This window comes from Lissotriton vulgaris, chromosome 2_1, assembly GCF_964263255.1.
Source record: "Lissotriton vulgaris chromosome 2_1, aLisVul1.2, whole genome shotgun sequence".
NCBI classification, from domain to species: Eukaryota; Metazoa; Chordata; class Amphibia; order Caudata; family Salamandridae; genus Lissotriton; species Lissotriton vulgaris.
Window position 1 is genome coordinate 1414720178 of NC_141687.1, and position 26357 is coordinate 1414746534.

Consider the following 26357-nt stretch of genomic DNA (forward strand, 5'->3'; position numbering starts at 1 on the left):
CGCAACGTGAGTCATGAACAAGTGCATCGCGTCCAAGCCAAAGGCAGCAGTCGAAGAAGCTCGAAAGACAAGCAGTGGAGGTCACAACCGTCGTCTCACCAAAGATATCCAGAACACAGGAGACAAGAGCCTGGGCGGAGTGAAAGGAGACCGGAGAGGACAAAAAAATGCTACAGATGTGGATATGATTACCCTCATGCGGATGTTTGCCCTGCCATGGGTCAGAGATGTAGGAAATGCGGGCGGACGAACCACTTCGAAGCAATGTTTGGGGACTATCACAAAGAGAGGCGAAGTGAAACAACGAGGTTGTCTCGCTCTGACACCAGAAAGCATCACATAAGAGCTGTTCAAGGAAAGGATACATTATCCTCAGGCTCATCACACTCCAGCCGAGATTCGCGAAGATCCCGATGGGAGCGTAGGTCACCGTCCCGGGAGTCCAGATCATCATCTAGAGACTCGGAATACACCGTTGAGTACGTAAACATGATCGCGGACCCTGACCAACTCAAAAAATATCCGTGCTTGGACATAAAAGTAGGGAACCATGACACTAAATTCGTGCTAGATAGCGGGGCTTCGTTGAACTATATCCCAGTAACAGAATATGAGAGGATGAGTCCTAAGCCTCCACTAACATATGCACCAGTTCGAGTTTTCACTTGGATGTCCAAGAGACCACTACAATGCTTGGGAAAATTCCCAACAACTCTCAAACACGACCCCATCACCATACCGGCGGTCATACACGTCATCAAGGGTCCAGAGGCTAACTGTCTACTCAGCATACCAACTGCAGAGCATCTCCACCTCGTTGAGATCCTCTTTAAAGTCAATGATGACCAAGACATCGTCAGCAAGTTTACCAAGCTGTTTCAAGGACTGGGAAAAATGAAGGGTTGTCAAATACGTTTACACATCAATGAACAGATAAGGCCCGTGGCACAGCACCCTCGACTTGTACCATTCCATCTCCAGAAAGCCGTCGAGGATGAACTTCATGACCGCCTGTCAGCAGACATTATTGAACGAACGGATGGCCCGACCCCATGGGTATCGCCAGTAGTTATCGTACCCAAGAAAGGCACCACTAACAAAGTGAGACTGTGTGTTGACATGCGATTGCCCAACACTGCGATTGAAAGAGAGCGCCATCCTGGGCCGTATCTGAGCGACATGATTTCTGCTTTGAACGGGGCGAGAGTGTTATCGAAGCTGGATTTAAACAAAGGCTATCACCAGCTGGAGTTGGACGTCAAGTCCCGCTACATTATATCCTTTGCAACCCACTTAGGACTCTTCAGATACAAGAGACTGAGCTTTGGGGTCTCATCAGCCGCGGAAATTTTTCAGGAAGCAATCCGGCAAATCATTCAACATATCCCTAACCCTCTAAATTACAGCGACGACATCCTTGTGTACGGCTCCAACGTCCGTGAACATAACATAGCATTTGATCGTGTCTGTCACGCCCTGCTAGATGCGAATCTGACATTAAACAAAGACAAGTGTGAGTTTCACCAGTCCACTTTAAAATTCTTTGGCCACATCTTCTCAGGTGTGGGGATGAAACCTGATCCGGACAAGATAGTGACTCTGAACAACACCAAGAGCCCTCAGGATGTCAGTGAACTAAGATCGTTCTTGGGAATGGCCAGTTATTGCGCTCGTTACATCAGAGACTATGCGACCCTCAGCCATCCTCTCCGCATCCTCACCAAACAAGGACAACCTTTTGACTGGACGCCACAGTGTGAACAGGCGTTCAGGGAGATCAAACATGCAGTGGAGTCTGCCGACAACCTCTCGTACTTTAATCCTAGACGGAAAACCGAAATCACTGTAGATGCTAGCCCTGTGGGACTAGGTGCTATCCTAGCACAATATTATGATGACTCTGACCAGCGACGGATCGTTGCCTATGCCAGTCGCAGCTTGTCCGATCCCGAAAAGGCATACTCACAACCTGAGAAAGAAAGCCTTGCGGTGGTGTGGGCATGTGAACATTTTCATGTCTTCATATACGGCAAACATTTTACTTGATCACCAACCATCAGGCGCTGGTTACCATCTACGGCAACCCCAGATCCAAAATGCCTCCGAGGATCGAGAGGTGGGGCTTGAGACTTTAGGAGTACACTTTCACCATTGTCCACAAACCCGGGAAGGCGGAAAACCCGGCCGACTATATGTCCCGTCATCCCCTTGCATAATCAGACTCCAACCATTCCATTGCCGAAGAGTACATCCACTTTGTGGCCGACCAAGTGTTGCCACCGGCTATCCCCATGGAAGTTATCTGTGAAGTCACAGCGCAAGATGCTATCCTGCAGAAAGTACTCCGCAGGATTCAAACCAACCGGTGGAGACATGATCCTCAAAAAGAAGACAATGACCCGGGGGTAAAGCAGGAGATGCAAGCATTCCGACACGTCTGTGATTAACTGTCTGCTACCACAGATGGAATAATATTACGAGGTCAACGAATCGTGGTCCCCAATCAGCTCCGGCAAGGTGTCATCGACCTTGCACATGAAGGCCATCGAGGAGTGGTATCAACAAAACGAGCCCTCAGAGAATGCGTGTGGTTTCCTCTCCTCAACCAAATGGTAGAGTCCACCCTGAAAGATTGCCATCTGTGCCAGCTGACCAACAAAGGCGACCCACCGGCCCCATTGCAAATGGCCACCCTACCCGATGGAGTGCGGCAAGAACTTGCCATGGATTTCTACGGCTCACTATCCTCCTACAAATACGTGATCGCCATAATCAATGAATACTCACGATATCCCATCGCGCAATTCGTGCCGTCCACAAGCGCCTCCAGCACTCTCAAAGTGCTTGATGAAGTGCTTGCACAATGGGGTGTCCCCAGAGAGGTGAAAACAGACAGTGGACCTCCGTTCAATGGGCACGAGTTCAGTGCGTTTGCCAAGCACCTGGACTTCAACCACAGGAAAGTTACACCTCTTTGGCCACAGGCGAATGGCACCATCGAAAGATTCATGGCCACGCTCAAAAAGACATTCCAGTGCGCCACGGCCGAAAAGAAGGACCTGCAAGTGGCCCTCAACGAGGTCCTCAGAGCCTATAGGACAACCCCCCATTCAACCACCGGACAGTGCCCCGCAACACTGATGCTGGGGCGCCCCATGAGAAATCGCATCCAGACGTGGGAAGGGGCCTTGCGAGCAGTGTCACCAAGCCGCAGGCATCTAGAAATGGTAGCGACTGATAAACGCAACAAAGACAAGATAAAATCATATGCCAATGCCAAAAGAAGAGCAAGGTCACCATCCCTGCATGAAGGAGACTACGTGTTTGTCAAGCAAGACCAACAAAGAAAAACAGACTGTCGATTCCGAGATAAACCTTTGCTGGTCACCCATCAGAAGGGTACCATGCTTACTGCAGAATCGGATCAACGGCGAGTTACCCGGAATATATGTCGCACTTTAAGAAGTGTCCTCGGGACCTGAAAGGACCTTCAGTGAGTGTGACTGAACTACTCACTCCAGAAGTATCAGACCAAGTTGACCAAGAGAGCAATGGTCAGGAGAGCGAACTCCTGATCAACGAGAATACCGGGGCCCCGGTTACGCGACCCCGCCGAGATGTCCAACGACCCAAGAGACTCATTGAAGAGATATGAATCAACACACTGTTCTGTTTGTTTTATTAAGAAGAGGGGAGATGTTATGTGGTCAGCAGTCTAGTAGCTGGGATTAATGGAGCTAGTGGGGTGGAAGGGAAGAGGAGGAGCGTGGACAGGATGGGGTTAGTTAGAGTAGGGACAGGGACCAGATAAGACACAGCTAATAAAGCTCCTGAATAGTTACCCACGTGTCCGTCTTCATTCCATGAGAGACACTACACGTCCCTCCCTCTTTTCTGTTTTCAGAGTAATGTTTTGAGCCTGGATAGTTACATCAAAGATGGCCACCCAACAATATTGGCTTTGCCAATGCTTGTGCACAATTTTGCAACCATTGGTAAAGCTACTGCCAGCAGCGGTGAGCCATGGACGGTAGTACAGACAAACTGAGACCTGCTTGTTTTTGCAGACAATGTTTTTCCTGAAGCCCTCACTGTGTTTTTCGGCTACTACTGCTGATTGTGTAGCGGCACCAGGCAGTTGATTTTGTAGTGTGTGCTGCATACAACTTGTCACTCCAGTCTACAAAAACGTCAACTTCTCCCCAAAATTGCAAACCTTCCCCTGAATGGAAACAATAAATGAGAGGTCAGTGATTTGGAAGGCAAGGTTGACGAATGTGGGAGAATGAGGAAAGCCGTTCAGCCCTACGGTGAAAAGAAATTCTCATGATCTGTTGTGGGGGTGGGGAAGGGGAATTTTTATATTGGGTATGTTGAGGTTAGGAATGGACAAAATAGGTTTTATAATTTTTACAAATGCGTAAATGTGGGTTCCGCGAATACAGACAAAACGAAACTGAAGCAATGTGTTTCTGTGAAAATTGTGTTGTTTTGCCTTCATTTCATTTTTCACAAATTGGTTTGTTTTCAAGAACGATTCGGTTCTCCACAAATCAATTAATTTGTGACATAATTTGATGAATGCGTGTAAGCTTGTTTTCTTATTTGATGTATTTTCAGGGAAACGTTTCTATGCAATTTAGAAATAAACATGTTGCCTTATGATACGGAGACATATCCGCCTTGATAAATAACACTGGTAATTATTTTATAAAATGTAAACAATGCACCTATTCGTCTATCTCACATCATTTGAGCCTTTGGTCAGTAGGCGACTGCCGAGCTCTGCACCTCGTGCATGTACCCACTCAGTTATCCTATGGGGCATTTCTTGAGGTATGCAGGATAACCGCAGTCATCAGCAGTAGGTGCTGTCACCCAGAGGGCTATCTTAATTGGGCTGAGATCTCCGCCCTGCGGGTTTTGTGTATTTCTAAGCAGTTAGTACAGCACAGATGTCTTTATGGGGTGCGGGCCGGACTGAGGAGGCCCGTTTTGTAGCAGTGCAGTAATTTTGAAAGCATCCACTGCAGAGTTCCCTCTACATCCAGTAGGTTCAAGATAACTCTAATGATTAATGTTCTTCCTGGAGAGAGATCACAATTTTGACTCATTTAAGGGAGCACAGAGGGTTCATATGCCTGCTGGAAATAACATGCACTATGCAGATTACAGCACAGCTTTTTATGTGGATAGCTTTTGGGTTACTGCTTTTGTCACAGAGGCCCTTCTGTTACTGTGAAGTTCATAAATTACAATTGTATCCAACACAGTAGCTGCATGCAAGCTACACGGTACAGGTTTGAAAGTTATGTTTTTTTCTAAGGCTTTCATTATCCTAATGTTGCTAAAAAAGGGTTTGTTTGGATAGAAATAAATTCTTATTAGCAAAGTTAACACTAACCACTGTGTTTTACGTCTGAATCCTGAGTTTGTGTTTCTCTATATCACCAAGCACTCTTAAAAATGCCTATTAATATAGATTAAATGAATCCTACACCTTGTAGTCCCCTTTGTCTTATGTAATATTTTCTATACACTGATTTACACAAATATGATTCATTGTTATCTCAAAGTCTGTTATGCAGTTCTGTGGTTATACTGAATAAGCAGCTACCCTCATCATTATCATTTGAAATCTCTTTATTGATGTCATAACTACTTTTTCGCAATTGTTTTATTAACCTTGTCACTTTCTCAAAATTGTTTGAAAATGCACCATTTACCCACTCTTGTTTAAAAATGTTCTTGTGGGGAGAAGCCCCCCCCCGAACCACCCTTATGGCGATGAAGCTTGCTTGCTACTCTCACTTACCACAGGGCACTCAGAACTTTTACGCCTCACTACTTACAAATGTCACCAGCCGCCACTGCTCTTGATCAGCTTCAGTATCAGTGTCTAAACAATGTTTTGTGAACGTGTGAATTGACTTCCACAGAGCTGCATAGCACATGTCTGTGATAGGGATATTTCCAATCCATGCAGTCGTGGCATCCCTTGTGGAATACGATTTAGGTCTGCCTGGTAAATGTTTGTTTGCAAGTTGGTAACATAGTGAGATACGAGCCACTATTCATTTAGCAACAGTTTGCTTTGAAGTAGCTAGACCTTGTCTAAAGTGACTGTAATTGATAAAAAGTTGATTTGTCTTTCTAACGTCTTTTGTTTTGTCTAGTAAAAGTGTAAAACTATTCTAATGTCAAGATAATGTGGAGACCTTTCCACAGATGTGGAATGATAAAAAAAACATAGTTCATGTGACAGTTTTAGTTATGTGGAAGTCCAATGCTACTTTAGGTAAGAAAGAGGGCTGTGTTTGTATAACAACACTATTAGCATAAAACATTGTGAAAGGTTCTATTGAGAACAGAGCCTGAATTTCACGAACTACCCATGCTGGGGTGATTGCAAATAAAAAGGCAGTTTTCCATTAAACTTTTCTTTTAAAATAAATTTGTTGAGAAGACATGGGTCTACAATTGGGAGCTATTGTATGGGTTGACTCTTTTTCTTTACCGGGAAATATCTTACGTATAGCCCCATATTTTCTTGAGGAGATGGATCTTTTTCTATTACTTTTTTGGCTAACAGTGGTTGGGTTTCCTTGTGAGAGATGTTAATCTGAGATTTTGAGGTTGATTTTTGAGGAACACAAGGTAATGTTGTGAAATGCATGTTAAAGATTCTTGATAGGACTACTAAATTAATCCAATTTAATGATTATATATTTATTTTAACTATATTTTCCCAACTTCAGGGAGGCACTATTTTCTAGTTCAAGCAGATCATGTGTGTCTAGTGACACAAGCTATAAACTGAACATGATACTTGCCTTGTAACCATCTGTTAAAAACTTGTAGTTTTATAGATTCACATGAGCCAGCCATCCTCCCTGGAAGCAAGCACTGATATTTTATAGATTCACATGAGCCAGCCATCCTCCCTGGAAGCAAGCACTGATTGAGATTGATGTGACAACTTAACTTTGCAATTTACAATCCCCAGGACACATTTCCGGTCTTATTTCATAATAGTTCACTGACATTGCTCGCAGATGGGGAAAAGCAATGTAAGATGAAGCCTTTGTCCTGGCGCATTGTGTGCTAAGGGATGAGCCATGAGATACACACTGAAGACTTCTCTGATGAAAAACAACTTGTAACGACGACAACCCAACACTAGATGGCACGAGTAAGCCGAGCAAGCAAACCTACACCATGAAAAGCTACAGATGGTTATAAAGTAAATAACTTTTTGAATAAAAATGAACGAATTAGAGGCTGTAGATGTGAATGAAAAATAAATATATACATTTTGTAGAATTCGTGCAACGTTCAGTATATAAAAAAAAATTATAAATCATTAATTGCTTTAAATGTAAAAAAAACTATCAGGAAGAGTGTACATAAAAAAGGGCATGGTATCTTATGACTACTGTGAGAAATAACGGAAGGACATTACTTAAAGGTGACAAATCAGATGGGTAATATAACACCCCATACTGCACCAGGGACGGTAAAACGGATGGGCAGGGCCGAGGTAGGTGTGTTACGTTTGGTGAGAAGTAAGTAAAAAAGCCCCCTTCAAAAAATGTTTTAATTATATTAATTAATACGTCAGGCGAGAATTAAAAGAAGAACAGATAAGTAGGGACAGGTGGTTACTGGGGGTATGTACACAAAACATGCTTCCGCACAAAGGCAAAGATGAGGTTGAGAAGAAAGGAGAGGAATTATTAAGGGGTCTCACTTATTAACACAGTTAGTAAGTATTTGCTGATAGAAAATTATTAGGAATGATCAAACCAAACAGATCTGACAATGAAAAATGCATTTTTGTCAAGACAGATATACCTGGTCCAATTTGTCAGGATAACGTCAAAAACCTGACTTCTTTAAGGTTAAATTGGTATGCTAGTGGTAAGATTAGCAAGTGCACAAACATAATACAGGTAACACCACTGTAAATAATGTAGCCTGTTTTCAGTGCATTATTAATGGATAAATTATCCAATATAACCCGGTCAGAAGAGATTGTGTTGCATGACCATGCAGGCAGTACAAGACACCCCCCCCTCCCCAAACCATTCACATTCTCGAGGTAACTGCAAAGGTAAACCACTTGAGTACCAAAGTCTTGGAGCATAGTGGTCAGAGGTATCTATAAGCATTATTACATGTCTCAGAGAAGCATGCTACATGATGCAACGATCTGAAGTCTACCCGATAAGTCGCTTGAAGCAAGAAGAGTGTTGTCTGTATGACAGAGAGTTAAAAGAAATATGGCTGCTGCTGCAGAGCACCTACCACCGTAGCTGTCACGCAAGACCGTGGCCACTGACGTAGTTCAGACACGATGTTAGACGGGGACCTGGAGGGTCGGCCGAGGACAAGGGGAGAGGCCTCCGGTGAGGGCCGTCTCCAGCGATCGTACAGACAAGTAACTTCCCCCCCACAGATGAACACCACACAAGGATGAGGTCAACACTCTTTATATACGATTCTTGAAGCAGGGATATCAGCGATACAGTGAGATCGGGACACGAGGGTCCTCTCAATTCTAGTCTCTGGAAGGGAAAGGGTAGCGGGACAGTCTTGGTACCGGTCTGGTACTGAGGTGGTAAGATTGATAGCTCACAATTCTCGAGCTCGGAGTTCTGGAAGGTCGGGCCGCGGCAGCGCCAGCAGGCTCGGATGATAAGTCTCACTTGAGAAGGGCCGCGGCAGCGCCAGCCGGCAAAGGCGATGGTTCACGAGGATGGGCCGCGGCACCGCCAGCAGGTCCCGACGAAGATGTAGGTTGCAGAAGGCCGCGGCAGCGCCAGCAGGCAAGACGATGATTCACAAGGCAGGGCTGCGGCAGCGCCAGCAGTCCGTCAAGGATGAGTTCTTCTAGGTGTCTCTCGACTCCAGGATACAACTGCCTTCCTGCTCTGGAGCTGCCCCAGTTATAGTCTGGTCTCCTTTGATGTCCGGACCCTCGCTCTTGGAGGTCGGGAGGTCCGGGATGAGGGAGTCCAGACACCCAGCAGGGGGGTGGAGCCAGCGCCCGGGGAGGCTGGGGGCGATCGGCACCTGGCGGGGGAGAGCCAGCGACACTCCTCTCTCCCATTGACCTGCCAAGTGGTCCGTTCACCTCCTGGGTGGATGGTGGTGCCTCGATGTCGGGGCCTGGCCAGGCCCAGGGTTGGGGTCGAGCTGAGGCCATGCGGCCTCGTGGTGCAGTGTCCAAGATGGCGGCTGGGCCGGGGTACTGCTGCTGATGGTGGCCCGGGCCGGCCGATGTTGGGGTGTTCGGGGGCAGGCGTCCCGTTGGGGACGGGTTGCGGGTTGCTTCTGTGGGTTGCCGGGGTGGTTCTTCTGGTGACACCGGGAGAGCCGGTGGTCGAGCCTTATTATGCGGGGAGGGAGCGGCCCCTTCACGAGGCCTGTCCAACATGCGTCCCCCCCAGCTGAAGGCAGGGAGAGTCACCTATCCTCTTGGGTACTCTCCCCGCCGAGGCGGAAAAAGCGTGACAGGCCGTCCGCGTTGGCGTGGTCCTGGCCAGGACGATGTTCCACAGTGAAGTCCATCCCCTGCAGGGAGATGGACCATCGCAACAGTTTTGGGTTCTCCCCCCGCATCTGCATCAGCCATTGCAGGGGTCTATGATCTGTTTGTACCCTGAAATGGGTACCGAAGAGGTAGGGCCGGAGTTTCTTGAGGGCCCATACTACTGCGAAGGCCTCCCGCTCGATGGTGCTCCAGCGCTGCTCTCGGGCCAGCAGGCGTCGGCTGATGAAGGCCACTGGTTGATCGACTCCCTCGGCGTGGAGTTGAGAGAGTACTGCCCCAATGCCATGATCTGAAGCGTCCGTCTGGACGATGAATTCCCGGCTGTAGTCGGGGGCCTGGAGCACGGGGGCGGTGCACATGGCGGCCTTCAACTTCTCGAAGGCCGCTTGACAGTCCGGAGTCCAGTTGACGGTTTTGGGGTTTTTCTTGGAGGCGAGTTATGTGAGGGGCCCCACAATGCTGCCATAGTCCTTCACAAACCGCTGGTAGTATCCGGTGAGCCCCAGGAAGGCTCGGACCTCGGTTTGGGTGACAGGTGGCTGCCAGGACTGAATGGCAGCGATCTTGAGCTGAAGGGGGGCCACCAGACCGCTCCCCACTTGGTGTCCGAGGTAGGTCACGGACCCCTGGCCAATCTGGCATTTGCTGGCCTTGATAGTGAGGCCGGCCTGCTGGAGGGCGTGCAGGACTTCTCGGAGGTGGTGAAGGTGGTCGGCCCAATGACGACTGTACACAGCGATATCGTCCAGGTAGGCGGCACTGAATTCTTCGAGGCCCGCCAATACCTGGTTCACGAGTCGTTGGAAAGTAGCTGGAGCGTTTTTCATGCCGAATGGCATCACTTTGAAATGGTAGTGGCCATCCGGGGTAGAGAAGGCAGATCGTTCTTGGGCTCTGGGGGTGAGGCCGATCTGCCAGTAGCCTGCTGTCAGATCGAAGATGCTCAGGTAGCGGGCAGCCCCTATACGGTCAACCAGTTCATCTGCCCGGGGGATGGGGTGAGCGTCGGTTCGGGTGACAGCGTTCAGGCCCCGATAGTCTACACAGAATCGGAGCTCGGGGGTGGCGCCCGGGGCGGCAGCTTTGGGGACCAGTACGACTGGGCTGGCCCAGGGGCAGTCGGATGGCTCGATCACTCCTAGTGCGAGCATTTTAGAGACTTCGTCCTGGATGCAGGTGCGCACTCGATCCGGCACTCGGTACGCCCTGTGTCGAATAGGGGGACTATCCCCAGTGTCCACGTCGTGGAGGCACCAGGGGGTGACCCCCGGGGTGAGGGAGAACAGGTTCGCAAATTGCAGCAGGAGAGCCCGACAGTCTTGGTGTTGTTCCGGGGACAAGGCATCGGAGAGTCGGACCCCTTCCACTGAGCCGTCTTTTTCACGGGTCCTCAGTAGGTCAGGGAGGGGCTCGGAGTCTTCTTCCGTCCCACTATCGGTTGCCATCAGTAGGCTGAGCTCCGAGCGTACGAAGTGGGGTTTGAGCCTGTTGGCGTGGAGGACCCGGAGGGGGTTCCGGGGGGACTCCATGTCTATTAGGTAGGTGAGAGGGCCCTTGCGCTCAATCACCTTGAAGGGTCCTGTCCATTTGTCCTGCAAGGCACAAGGTTCGACTGGAGACATCACCCATACTTGCTGACCGGGCTCGAACTCAATGGAGGAGGCATGTTGATCCTACCATTTCTTCATGTCCTCCTGACCAGGCTGAGGGGGCCCCGGACAGGTGTCCGTACAGGATCTCGAAGGGGCTAAAGCCGAGGGATTTCTGGGGAACCTCTCGGTAGGCGAAGAGGAGGCACGGGAGCAGCACGTCCCATTGGCGACGTAGGGGTTCTTCCAGGCCCATGATCATTCCCTTGAGAGTGCGGTTAAACCGCTCGACCAGTCCGTTTCCTTGCGGGTGATAGGGGGTCGTGAACCGGTAGGTGACCCCGCACTGCTGCCAGAGAGATTTCATGTACTTGGAGATAAAGTTCGTGCCCCTGTCGCTGACGACTTCCCGGGGGAAGCCCACTCGAGAGAAGATCCCCATTAAGGCTCGGCCTACCACGGGTGCTGTTACGGTCCAAAGAGGAATGGCCTCGGGATAGCGGGTGGCGTGGTCCACCAGGACCAGGATGAACCGGTGCCCCTGTGCTGTTCGGGGGTCCAGGGGCCCCACAATGTCTATTCCCACCCGTTCGAACGGGGTGGTGACGACGGGAAATGGTTGCAAGGGTGCTTTGATTTTTCGTCCGCTCTTCCCGCTGGCCTGGCAGGTGGGGCAGGCCCGGCAGTGGTTGGAGACATCATTTCGCATTTTGGGCCAGTAAAAGTGTGTTATCAGGCGGTTGTATGTTTTGTCTTGTCCCAGGTGTCCAGCAAGGGGGATATCGTGCGCTAAGTTCAGCAGGAAGTCCCTAAAGCGTAGGGGCACCACCAGCACCCGGCTGGCCCCCAACTCAGCAATTCTTTGCTCGCTGTAGAGTAGGTCATTGTCCCAATAGATCCAGTGTGCCCCTGCGGTGTCTCCTGCGCTCTGGGCGAGGGCTTGCTGTCGGAGTCCCGAGAGGGAGGGACAGGTCTTCTGTTCTTGCCGGAATTGTTCCTGGGTGGGTCCACCCTCTTGACGCCACTGGGCCAGTTCTGGAAGGTCCTGGAGCTGAGCGGGCCCTTCTTGGTTTTGCTCTGGGGGATTAGTACTGAGGGCGTCTCTCTCCGGGACGATCTGGGGAGGAGGTGCTGGCCATTCGGGTTCTTCGGGACTGGGGATGGCGCAGGCGGCCATGGACCGGGTCGTCACGCAGGCCCAGTCAGGGAGACCCAACATTCCCAGGTGCTCTCTTCTTTCAACTGCTGCCCAGGGGGAACTTTCGAGGTCGTTTCCCAGGAGGCAGTCCACCAGGGCATCATCGCGGACAGTCACCTTCAGCATACCGGACACTCCTCCCCACTCGAAGGGGACGCAGGCCATCCGTCACAGGCTCTCTGAATTGTCAGCTGATCGGACGGGGCAAAGAACGTTTGGCAAGATCTGCTCTGGGGTTACCAGATGACAGCGGACTGCCGTCACACTGGCCCCGGTGTCACGCAGGGCTTCGGCCTTGCGCCCATTGATGTTCACCCATTGGCTGTATTTTATCGTGCTGGCGGGTAGGGGAGCCCGCGGGATCATGTCTCTTTCCCCTAGGCAAACCAGGGACATGGCGGCGGGTTCCCACTCGGGCTGTTCCTGGTCGTACTCTTCATAATCTTCGGGGGCTTGCTCCTCTCCCAGGGCGGCGGCAGCGACCTGGCGGGGTATAGGACTCTGGTTCTTCGGGCAGTTAGGGTCGTTGGCATAGTGGCCGGTCCGCTAGCACCGGTGGCAAGTAACGTTGGCTCGGAACCCGGGACGCATCGGGGGTTTCCCCGACCGGCCGGGGGCGGGGTGTTGCTGGCGGGAGCTGCCGGGACGGCGTCTCTGCCCCGACCCTGGCCTCCTCCTCCTCGGGGGCGATGGGGACCTTGGTTGGTTCTGTTTGGCTCACTGGGCCCACTTCGGGCAACTCGAGTGCTTTCCCATCGGTCAGCTTCGGCGGCGAGCTGCCGAGGTTCAGTCAGTTTACTGTCGAGGAGGTGCTGCCTGAGCTAGACGAAGCAATTGTTGGAGAGGTGTTCCCACACAATGAGATTAAAGAGTTGCTCGTAGGTGGTTACGTGGCTGCCCTTGATCCACCCCTCGAAGGCTCTGCTGAAAAAGTTGATGTACTCCACCCAAGTTGTACCCGGGATCCGTTTGCAGTCGCGGAACCGCTGGCGGTACATTTCGGGCGTGAGTCCGTATCGAGTGAGGAGGGCGGCCTTCATGTGGTCATAGGACGTCATCTGATGGTCCGGGAGCTGCAGCAGGGCGTCGCGCCCTTCATTGATGAACCTCCCCCATAACCCGGCTCCCCAGTCACTTCGATCAATCCGGTGGGAGGTCATGGCTATCTCGTAGGCTTTGAACCACTGCTGGATATCGTCGTTCCAATAATATTCTCTGACGACATCCTTGGGGATGTGGACTTTCGGTTCTGCAGTGCCTGGAGTGTTCGGGCGCTCGGGCACCCCGAGATCTTTATTCTGTTTCCGAATCTCTATTTCTGCTAACTTGCGTTCATGTTCGTAAGCCAGTTTTTTCTCTTCTAGTTCCCTCTGCCTTTGTTTCTCTTCCCGCTCCTCTCGGAGCCGCAAGTGTTCTAATGTTATCTTTTGTTCCGCCAATTTCAGCTCTCCGTCCAACCGAAGCCGTGCCAACTCTAATTCATGGAGTCTGCTTTTCTCTCGTTCTCGGATCTCCTCCGGGGAGAGACCCGATCTCCTTCCTTCTGTCGGAGGGGTGTTTGTTTCTGGCGCCTCGAGGTTTTGGTTTTGGGGTACGGCCGTACCCGTTTCTGCCCAAGATTCTAGGGCGTGTTTGAAGTCCTCTTTCGTGCTCAGTCCGGTGGTAGCAATGCCTAGTTCTATGCAAAATTGCTTTAGCTCTCGGTGGTTGTACTCTTCTAGTTTCTCCATCTGGAATTTCTCTGCGGATCCGCTCTCTTTTGTTGTCATTGTGGTTGAGTCGTGGGGTGAGTTACTCTCTGTACGATTACGCGTTGGTTCGGATCGCGCCGCTGGCCACCAATGTTAGACGGGGACCTGGAGGGTCGGCCGAGGACAAGGGGAGAGGCCTCCGGTGAGAGCCGTCTCCAGCGATCGTACAGACAAGTAACTTCCCCCCCACAGATGGACACCACACAAGGATGAGGTCAACACTCTTTATATACGATTCTTGAAGCAGGGATATCAGCGATACAGTGAGATCGGGACACGAGGGTCCTCTCAATTCTAGTCTCTGGAAGGGAAAGGGTAGCGGGACAGTCTTGGTACCGGTCTGGTACTGAGGTGGTAAGATGGATAGCTCACAATCCTCGAGCTCGGAGTTCTGGAAGGTCGGGCCGCGGCAGCGCCAGCAGGCTCGGATGATAAGTCTCATTTGAGAAGGGCCGCGGCAGCGCCAGCCGGCAAAGGCGATGGTTCACACAAGGATGGGCCACGGCAGCGCCAGCAGGTCCCGACGAAGATGTAGGTTGCAGAAGGCCGCGGCAGTGCCAGCAGGCAGGACGATGATTCACAAAGCAGGGCTGCGGCAGCGCCAGCAGTCCGTCAAGGATGAGTTCTTCTAGGTGTCTCTCGACTCCAGGATACAACTGCCTTCCTGCTCTGGAGCTGCCCCAGTTATAGGTCTGGTCTCCTTTGATGTCCGGACCCTCGCTCTTGGAGGTCGGGAGGTCCGGGATGAGGGAGTCCAGACACCCAGCAGGGGGGTGGAGCCAGCGCCCGGGGAGGCTGGGGGCGATCGGCACCTGGCGGGGGAGAGCCATCGACACTCCTCTCTCCCATTGACCTGCCAAGTGGTCCGTTCACCTCCTGGGTGGATGGTGGTGCCTCGATGTCGGGGCCTGGCCAGGCCCAGGGTTGGGGTCGAGCTGAGGCCATGCGGCCTCGTGGTGCAGTGTCCAAGATGGTGGCTGGGCCGGGGTAATGCTGCTGATGGTGGCCCAGGCCGGCCGATGTCGGGGTGTTCGGGGGCAGGCGTCCCGTTGGGGACGGGTTGCGGGTTGCTTCTGTGGGTTGCCGGGGTGGTTCTTCTGGTGACACCGGGAGAGCCGGTGGTCGAGTCTTATTATGCGGGGAGGGAGCGGCCCCTTCACGAGGCCTGTCCAACACACGAAATAACCAAGCCAGCTCGGAACAGGACAGTGGATGGAAAAGCCAAGTAAAGAAAAATTGTTGTCAATTAAACAAACTCTACGCCGGCGTCACCCAGAAACAGCTCAGGAAACTTCAGAATGTCCAAAACTCAGCAGCAAGATTGGTCCTCAACATTTTCTGCCGCAGCCACATGACACAACACCTCCGACAAATCCACTGGCTCCCTATCAACAAGAGAATAACCTTCAAGCTCCTCACATACGCCTACAAGGCTCTCCACGACACAGGAACAGAATATCTGAACCATTCCTCGTTTTCCACACACCTGCCGGACAACTCTGTCCTGCCCAACTCGCCCTGGCCTCCGTCCTACGGATCCACAAGACCAGAACTGGAGGAAAATCCTTCTATCTCGCTGCCATGACCTGGAACACCCTGCCCCCACCTCAGGCAATCAGCATTGTTGACCCGGTTTAGGAAGGACCTCAAAACTTGGCACTTCAACTGAACCTCCACACCCAGATGGATCAGCATGCCTCCCCCACCCCCCCTCCCCCCTCAGCACCTTGAGACCCTCACAGTTAAGTAGCTATTCTTTACAACCCTCCGATTGATTGATCAAAAGTTCTACGCTAGAAACATATAGTCAAGACAGCACTACAATCTGCGGAGCCAGAGATTGCATTCCATCTGTAAGAGGATCATGGGTACCAGGTGACACAAGTGCCCATGTTAGACGAAAGATAATGAAGTCAGACTACAGGAGGCATGTCCTACAAAAACCTGAGTTTTAACAGAATGCCCTATGCACACAGCAAATTAGTATAGAAGGTGTGTCAATGTGGACACATGTAAGTTACAGTACAAAGCTTAAGCAGAAACAACACAAATAATTCTTGTTTGATGTGTCAACAGTTCAGTCTCTTTTAATCACTTCAAAACAAGCCAGCTGACACGTGTTTCGTCGCACAGGAATAGTGTTTCTGCGACTCCTCAGGGCTGTGTGGCAAGTAAGATACGAAAGAGCAACGAGCCCCGCAGCGTTGAATACGCGAACTGCGTCGACACAGCAAAAAGGCAACATTAGCTCTTTCAGATGATATCCTTCGAGTGATTCAATACCATAGGACATCTAGGATCTCACCACAAAGATTAAAAAAAGTTAACCTCTTACTGGAACTCCATTTTAAGTCTCGAGTCCTGCCGGGTCAGAACTATCAACGGCGGAGCGACTAACCATTCGTATCATTCGTAAATGAGGACCAGCTGCAGACTTTTTGGCACCAAACCCTGTCTACAACTGTCCCGACAATCAAGACAACCCGACTCATTCTGCCGCTTTGCATCTGCCAAGAACCCTGGTGGGCTGCCAGTGCTTTGCAAATTGCCAGCAATCTCCCTTGGAGTAGAGGAGCCACTCCCCTGCAGTTTGCAGGCACAAAACAGCAAAGTCCGGTCTACTGTTCTGCTGGCCCCAAGTTGCACAGACACAGCAGTTGCCCAGGAAGATGCTGTGTGCTCCAAGAGGTCAGATCCATCTACTCACCAAGTGAGAAGACGCTGAGACCAACCGGAGCCACACATCTTCAATACCTGGGGTACTAGACCCCTTGGAGCAACGAAAGCCTGTTTGAGCCAAAGCCGGACTTAAGGACCGAGCAGCTGTTGAAGGGCGTTACCACCACATAGACCCACTTCTAGAGAGGAGCAGCTGTCCTGATTTTTTGTCTCCAAAACCAGCAAGACCGACAACTGTGAGCCCCCGTGACGCACAAGCCCAGCCGACCTAACCTCTCTGCGCCCGAGCTCCCCACCCGAGTATCCGAGAACCGACTGTGCTTCCTTGCTCCTAGGGCCCTCATGAATTGAGCCCCTGTTGGGTAGCCTCAGGGCTTTACCATGTGAAGCGTGTTTTTAGGTGCCCACCCTTCCCCCCTTTGGTGTATCAAGCAAAGCTACCAACCTGACCAGCACCTCTGCACCCGGACACTCTGGGGCAAGAAAAAGCTAACTGCTGGTGGTTCTTAGGACCATGGACGCCTACCGCCTTCAAGTTCTGAAGGGGACCTCGGAAACCTATTGCAAGTAACTGTATGCAGTATATGCCTTTTTCCCTATGAAAGCACTGCAGCATAAAGCCTCATTTAAGTGAACATTTTACTTCCCTGTAAAAATCAATATCTCGGAAAGTACATACTTGATCCTCCAGTTGTTGGTGTTGAAAGGTATACAACAATATGTGTTATTTTTCTAAATTGGTCTCAGATTTATTCTTGAGTGTTTGTCTCCTTTATTGCCTCTGTGAGTACAACAAATGCTTAGTGCTACCCTCTGATAAGCCTAAACTGATAGCCCACACTACCACAAAAGAGAGCATTTGGGTTTGTTACTTGTGCTTTTGTAAACCAATAGGGGTACCTGGACTCTCTGCACAATGTACCTTGTTTTGGTGCACTATATAAAGAGCCAGCTTCCTACAATATGTATTTGAGAAGAGGTCAGAGGAGGCTGTGGCCCACAGTCCACTGCACTATCAGCCTTGGCTAACAATAGTCACTTAAACCTACCGTGGAAATGCTCAGATCACATTCAGAAACAGAGGTCAGTTCAGGAAGTTCCACCTTGAGCTCCAGTGTCTTTGATTCCCCAGTTTCAGCTTTGACAATGGACAGTTCATAATGTGGTGTTGGTAGATCTTTCTCCAGCACTTCTGAACTGGAAATCTCCTCTATCAAGCATCTTTTTGGCCGTAGGCCAGAATCCTCGTTAAGTAACCGAATAGGATGACCGACTTCTTCCTCTCTGCCTTGGACTGAAATATTTTTTATTTGATGCAGCAAAGATGCTTCCGTGCCTGACAAAATAAATTAACATGTAATTAACAGAGGTTAAAAAACGCACATACTATTTATTTAGTAAATATCTCTGGATGAATGAAAAAATACAAATATAGTTTCAGGTTCTTATGATCCGACTCATAGGTGAGGCACAGGCATTTTTGGGATTGATTTGGTGGTGGGGTGGATCGGTCATTGGATACACCGTTGCGAAAAATATCATGAGAAAATGGTTATATATTAAGGCTAAATGAAGGTTTGCTAGTCATTCAAGCACCTTCTGGCTGTTTTACTTGCTTTCCTTAGCTTGGTATTTAGCAATAAACTCTGTCTTTTTTTACAATGCACAATGCTAGTGTGTGACTGCTACACTGGAAGTGAACAGAATAATTCAGATAAATGTGGAGTTCTATAGAATAAACAAATAGCAGGAACTTTATTTCAACTTTTCCATTCCCACCTAGAGAGAATTGCAATTCAATTCTCTGATCAGGCCCCTAACTTAGGGGATATGTGAAGGTGGGTAAACATACAGCGGCAAGCTCATAGGCCAATGCATACGTACATAGATCTGTATGCAATCAGAAATACATTCCAATGCTGTAGAGTGTTCTATCCTGCACTGACACACTATACCTTCATAAGAAGCGAAGTTGCAGTCCATTATAGACACTTTAACCAATGGGAGCTCATATTTTTTTACATTGAAATGATAAATCAACGTACAGCATACACAATTGACTTTGACTCTGGTCAATAGAGTGCTTTATAACCTTCAGATTATTACAGTCTTTCAGCATTAGGGTCCCTTCTTATCGCTTCAAGTACAAAACCTGCTATTTGAACAGAATGGGATATCTGGTGTGTTTTAATAATGCTGCGAACTGTGACATCCATGCCGGCTGGAACTTTGTGGAAATACAGACAGGGTGGCACATGTTGTGCCCCCCTGAATGTATCCATATGGTGGGGTGGGGGACATTGGGGCCATGCAGGGCCCCCTTTGTTCCTCCACCGCCAGCCTTTTCATGGTAGGGCTCCCGTCATTAAATGGCTGGTGGGGGCGTAACTCGTAACTGGCTGAACGGGACTGCGCAGGTCCCGCTCAGCATGTTACATTATGGTGCAGCTCCGCCACCGTAGTTCCAAGGAGCTGCCGGTGGTCCTGCAATTACATTTCTCATGAAAAAAAGTGTTGGCCTGCTATTCATCCTTCAAATACTTCCTAGAGTCATAGTTAATGTTAACAAAATTAAATAGCAGGACAAATGACCTGGATGTTGTTTCTGTTTTAATTTGTCAGTGTTACCTTTAAGTGACATAACTTGATAGTGGTATACATGAGTAAGTATTGCCAGTTTGTTCCCTCTTTTTAAAACAGTTGAACTGTTGTTCAGTAACTATGAGATGTGATGTGTGCTTCAGGATGCGTTAGATAATTAGAGATTTTTTTAAATCTTGGGTTGAATTTTCGTATCTAATAATGGCAGTTTGTTTATTCAAGTTAGGTAATCACACATGCATTATTACGGGATACAAAATATACTTACGGATGAGCTAGAGACATTGTGATTGCATTAATTGTGATTGTATTATTCAGGGGGTGGATTATGACATTTACTGAATCAAGTTTGTTTATATCATGTAATCACACAAGTGTTAATATGGATTTAATACATTAGTGTCCTACGTCCCCTACTTAATGGCGCAGGCGAGCAAGATCACCGACTCACTGTCAGTGAAATTGCTCTCCCTCCCTCGCAGCTCCACCATTAATTGAGTCCTTCCCCTGAGCCCCTGCAATCTCGAGTGTTGGTGTTCGATGCCCTCCTCCACCCGCAGGTTTCACCTGCGCCTAATCCCTGGTGGTCAAGTGGACCTCGGCCTCCATTCTCTTGCTCTGCTTTTTCTCTCCTTTTTTACTCGCTTTTTCCCTCAATTCCATCTCCCCCTTCACTCTCCTTCTGGTTCTTATCCTCCATTTTCTGTCGTTTTCCCCTCATTTCAAGCTCCCCCTTCACCCTCCTGTGTCTTTCCTCCATTTTTCACTCGTTTTTTACCCTCATCTCAATCTTCCCCTTTCACTACCCTGTGTCCTCTGTGTCTTTCCTCCACTCTTTCTTGCACTTTTGCTGCCTTATTTGCACTTTTCTCTTTTTGCCTTTTTTAGCCAATTTTTCCCTGCCGCTGCTGCCCCCGCGGCCCCTCCCCCCAGCACAACCAGTGTGACCGGCCCAATCCAGCTCCCCTCTCCGCTCCCAGCTGTCCAGCCCTCCCCGACCCCTACTTAATGGCGGCCACTGGGTGGCCGCGCCGCCGGGGCGCCAAAGGAAAGCCCGTCTGCGCACGTCCACAAACCGACTGCGACCAGCGCCAGGAACCCTGAATCTGTAATGTAATGGATACTTATATAGCGCTCCTACCACTCCAAGGAGTATCTTGGCGCTCAGCCAACCCAGATGAAAATAGGTTGGAGGGAAAGAAGCCATTCGGTGAACACATACCTTACACTAGTGCCCTGCACGCAGCATCTGTGAGCGAAAACACCCAAGTTTTTAAGGATGTCCTAAAGTGACTTTCATGGGACAGTGATCGAAGGTGCAACGGAAGCTTGTTCCAGGCCTTAGCTCCCAGGACAAATAGAGATTTCCCTCCTTTAGTTGACAACCTAAATCTAGGGACTATTAGCAGATTCTGGCCAACAGACCTCAAACAGCGGGTAGGGTGATACCGTTTAAAGCCACTGGACAGATATTTGGGTCCTGTTGGACAGGCCCCAGAAGGGGGCTCGCTCCCTCCCCGCACGACAGAGCCAGGACACCGACTCTACAGAAGCCACCCTCAGAAGCCACCCGTAACCCGTCCCACACGGGACACCTGCCCCCGAACATCTTCATATCACCAGCCTGGGCATCCACCAGCACCATTGCCCGGGCCCAGCCGCCATCTTGGACACTGCACCACGAGGCCGCGTGGCCTCAGCTCGACCCTAACCCTGGGCCTGGCCAGGCCCCGACATCCCGGCACCACCATCCACCCAGGAGGTGATCGGACCACTTGGCAGGTCAATGGGAGAGAGGAGTGTCGATGGCTCTCCCCCGCCAGGTGCCGATCGCCCCCAGCCTCCCCGGGCGCTGGCTCCACCCCCCTGCTGGGTGTCTGGACTCCCTCATCCCGGACCTCCCGACCTCCAAGTGCGAGGGTCCGGACATCAAAGGGCGCCAGACCTATAACTGGGGCAGCTCCAGAGCAGGAAGGAGTTGTATCCTGGAGTCGAGAGACACCGTGAAGAACTCATCCTTGACGGACTGCTGGCGCTGCCGCAGCCCTGCCTTGTGAACTGTCGTCCTGCCCGCTGGCGCTGCCGCGGCCTTCTGCAACCTTCATCCTCGTCGGGACCTGCTGGCGCTGCCGCGGCTCGTTGTAACTACCATCCTCGTCGGGACCTGCTGGCGCTGCCGCGGCTCGTTGTAACTACCATCCTCGTCGGGACCTGCTGGCGCTGCCGCGGACCGTTGCTACCTTCGATCTCATCGGGACCTGCTGGCGCTGCCGCGGCCCGTCTGCCTACAACACCGAGCTCGAGGATTGCGAGCTACCCATCATCTCATCGCCACTGCCAGATTGGTAACTAGACTGTCCGGCTACCCCCTTTTCCCTCCAAGAGACTAAAATCGAGGGGACCCCTGAGTCCTGACCTCCTTGTACCATTCTACCGTACTTCAAGATTTCTTATAAAGAACGTTAAACCTTATCTTTGTGTGGTGTCCATCTGTGGGGGGGAAGTTACTTGTCTGTACGATCGCTGGAGACGGCTCTCCCCGGAGACCTCTCCTCTTGTCCTCGGCCGACCCTCCAGGTCCCGTCCAACATTGGTGGCCAGCGGCGCGATCCGAATCAACGCGTACCGTACAGAGAGTAACTCACCCCACGACTAAAACCACAATGACAACCAAAGAGAGCGGATCCACAGAGAAATTCCAGATGGATAAATTGGAAGAGTACAACCATCGAGAGTTAAAACAGTTTTGCATAGAACTAGGCATTGCTACCACCGGTCTGAGCACGAAAGACGACTTCAAGCACGCCATAGAATCTTGGGCGGAAACCGGGGCCGTCAGACCCCGGGACCAAAACGTCGAAACCTCAGAAACCAACACCACTTCTCCCAAAGAACGGAGAGCGGGTCTCTCACAGGAAGAGATCCAAGAAAGGGAAAAAACCAGACTCCACGAATTAGAGTTGGCACGGCTCAAGTTGGACGGAGAGCTAAAACTAGCGGAACAAAAACTGAACTTAGAACACTTACGGCTCCGAGAAGAGCGGGAAGAAAAGCAAAGACAAAGAGAACTCGAAGAAAAGAGACTGGCGTACGAACACGAGCGCAAGCTAGCTGAAATCGAACTACGAAAACAAAACAAAGAACTAGGGGTGCCCGAGCAACCGCGCACCCCGGGCGCTACGGAACAAAAAGTCCACATTCCCAAGGACGTCGTCCGAGAAGATTATCGGAACGACGACATACAACAGTGGTTCAAGGCCTATGAGATCGCCATGACCTCCCACCGGATCGATCGAAGTGACTGGGGAGCCGGTCTGTGGGGGAGGTTCGTCAATGAAGGCCGCGATGCCCTGCTACAGCTCCCGGACCATCAGATGACGTCCTATGATCACATGAAGGCCGCCCTCCTCACTCGATATGAACTCACACCCGAGATGTACCACCAGAGGTTCAGCGACTGCACCCGGATCCCGGGTACAACTTGGGTGGAATATGTGAACTATTTTAGCAGAGCCTTCGAAGGGTGGATCAAGGGTAGCCGAGTCACCACCTACGAGCAACTCTTCAATCTCATTGTATGGGAGCACCTCTCCAACAACTGCTTCGTCGAGCTCAGGCAGCACCTCCTCGACAGTAAACTGACTGACCCTCGGCAGCTCGCTGCTGAGGCTGACCGTTGGGAGAGCTCCCGCGTGGCCCGGAGTGGGCCAACCGAGCAGAACCGAAACAACCAAGGTCACCATCGTCCCCGAGGAGTAGGAGGAGGCCAGGGCCGGGGCAAAGATGCCGCCCCAACAGCTCCCGTCAACAACACCCCGCCCCCGGCTGGGCGGGGGAACGCTCCAATGCGCCCAGGGTTCCGAGCCAATGTCACGTGCCATCGGTGCCAGCGGGTCGGACACTATGCCAACGACCCGAACTGCCCCAAGAACCAGACTCCCGGGCCCCGCCAGGTCGTGGCCGCCGCCCTAGGAGAAGAACAAGCTTCCGAAGAACATGAAGAATACGAGCAAGAGCAGCCCGAGTGGGAACCTGCCGCCATGGTCCTGGCTTGCCTAGGGGGAAGAGACATGGTCCCGCGGGTCCCCCTACCCGCAAACACCAGAAAATACAGCCAGTGGGTGAACATAAATGGACGCAAGGCCGAAGCCCTGCATGACACAGGGGCCAGTGTGACGGCCGTCCGCTGTCACCTGGTGACCCCGGAACAAATCCTGCCAAACGTCCTTTGCCCTGTCCGATCAGCTGACAATTCTGAGAGCCTATGTCGGATGGCCTGTGTCCCCTTCGAATGGGGAGGAGTGTCCGGCATGCTGAAAGTGACTGTCTGCGATGATGTCCCCGTGGACTGCCTCCTGGGGAACGATCTTGAGAGTTCCCCGTGGGCGGCCGTTGAAAGAAGAGAACACCTGGGGATGCTGGGCCTCCCCGACTGGGCGTGCGGAACCACCCGGTCCATGGCTGCCCGTGCCATCCCCAGACCCGAAGAGCCCGAATGGCCAGCACCTCCTCCCCCGATCACTCCAGAGTAAGACGCCGGCCGCCCTGACCCCCCAGAACAAGCCCCGGAAGAGCCCGCTCAGCCTCAGGACCTTCCAGACCTGGCTCAGTGGCGTCAAGAGGGGGGGCCCACCCAAGAACAATTTCGGCAGGAGCAAAAGACCTGTCCCTCCCTCGAGGGACTCCGACAGCAAGCCCTCGCCCAGAGCGCGGGAGACACCGCCGGGGCGCACTGGATCTACTGGGACAACGACCTATTGTACAGCGAGCAAAGAATTGCAGAATTGGGGGCCAGTCGGGTACTGGTGGTACCCCTCCGTTTCAGAGACTTCCTTTTAAACTTGGCCCACGATGTCCCCCTGGCTGGGCACCTGGGGCAAGATAAAACCTACAACCGCCTGGTGACACACTTTTACTGGCCCAAGATGCGAAATGACGTTTCCAACCACTGCCGGGCCTGCCCCACCTGCCAGGCCAGCGGCAAGAGCGGCCGAAAACTCAAGGCCCCCCTGCAGCCATTCCCCGTTGTCACCACCCCGTTCGAACGGGTGGGAATAGACATTGTGGGGCCCCTGGACCCCCGAACAGCACAAGGGCACCGCTTCATCCTGGTCCTGGTGGACCACGCCACCCGTTATCCCGAGGCCATCCCCCTTCGAACATGACAGCACCGGTAGTAGGCCGGGCCTTGATGGGGATCTTCTCGCGAGTGGGCTTCCCCCGGGAGGTCGTCAGTGACCGGGGCACGAACTTTATTTCAAAGTATATGAAATCCCTCTGGCAGCAGTGCGGGGTCACCTACCGTTTCACAACCCCCTATCACCCGCAAGGAAACGGACTGGTCGAGCGGTTCAACCTCACCCTCAAGGGAATGATTATGGGGCTGGAGGAGCCCCTACGCCGCCAGTGGGACGTGCTACTACCGTGCCTCCCCTTCGCCTACCGAGAAGTCCCCCAGAAGTCCCTCGGCTTCAGCCCTTTCGAGCTCCTGTACGGGCACCCTGTCCGAGGGCCCCTCACCCTAGTGAAAGAAGAATGGGAGATGGCCCCCCTGAAAACCCCTCCGGATGTCTACAAGTACCTCCTGACCCTCCGCAACCAGACCAGGCGATTCAGGGAGATCGCTAAAGCCAACCTAGAGGCTAGTCAGGGGGACATGAAGAAATGGTACGATCAACATGCCTCCTCCATTGAGTTCGAACCTGGACAGCAGGTGTGGGTGATGTCCCCCACCGAACCTTGTGCCTTGCAAGATAAATGGACAGGACCCTTCAAGGTGGTCGAACGCAAGGGCCCTGTCACCTATCTCATCGACATGGAGTCCCCCCGAAACCCCCTCCGGGTCCTCCACGCCAACAGACTCAAACCACACTTTGTGCGCTCGGAGCTCAGCCTCCTGATGGCTACAGACAGTGGGGCGGAAGAAGACTCCGAGCCCCTCCCTGACCTGCTGAGGACCCGGGAGAGAGATGGATCCGTGGACGGGGTCCGACTCTCCGATGCCCTGACCCCGGAGCAGCGCCAAGGCTGTCGGACCCTCCTGTTGCAATTTGCGGACCTATTTTCCCTCACCCCCGGGGTCACCCCCTGGTGCCCTCACGACGTGGATACTGGGGACAGTCCCCCTATCCGTCACCGGGCCTATCGAGTCCCGGACCGGGTGCGCGCCTGCATCCAAGAAGAGGTCACTAAAATGCTTGCACTCTGGGTCATCGAGCCCTCAGACAGCCCCTGGGCCAGCCCGGTCGTACTGGTACCCAAGGCGGCCGCCCCGGGCACCACCCCGAGCTCCGGTTCTGCGTTGACTATCGGGGTCTGAACGCTGTCACCCGAACCGACGCTCATCCTATCCCCCGAGCAGATGAACTGGTCGACCGCATGGGGGCTGCCCGCTACCTAAGCATCTTCGACCTGACAGCGGGCTACTGGCAGATCGGCCTCACCCCCAGGGCCCAAGAACGATCCGCTTTCTCCACCCCGGATGGGCACTACCAGTTCACTGTGATGCCCTTCGGCATGAAAAACGCTCCAGCCACTTTTCAAAGACTTGTGAACCAGGTATTGGCAGGCCTCGAAGACTTCAGCGCCGCCTATCTGGACGATATCGCAGTATACAGCCGCCACTGGTCAGACCACCTCTGCCACCTCCGAGAGGTCCTACAGGCCCTTCAGCGAGCTGGCCTCACCATCAAGGCCAGCAAATGCCAAATCGGCCAAGGGTCCGTGACCTACCTTGGACACCAAGTGGGGAGCGGTCTGGTGGCCCCTCTCCAACTCAAGATCGCTGCCATCCAGTCCTGGCAGCCCCCCGTCACTCAAACTGAGGTACGAGCCTTCTTGGGGCTCACCGGGTACTACCGGAGGTTTGTGAAGGACTACGGCAGCATTGTGGGGCCCCTCACGGAACTCACATCCACAAAGCATCCCAAAACGGTCAACTGGACCCCAGACTGTCAAGCGGCCTTCGAGAAACTGAAGGCCGC

At 52.0% G+C, this 26357-nt stretch overlaps 1 protein-coding gene across 1 annotated transcript in view; it reads right to left on the bottom strand.

The window, feature by feature from the left end:
• Positions 1–26357, bottom strand: part of PIH1D2 (PIH1 domain containing 2) — a 198227-nt gene that overhangs the window by 6746 nt on the left and 165124 nt on the right. Inside the window, exon 5 of the mRNA XM_086957185.1 lies at positions 17823–18109. Coding sequence (XP_086813311.1) covers positions 17823–18109 — 287 coding nt within the window. The remainder of the gene's footprint in view (positions 1–17822; positions 18110–26357) is intronic.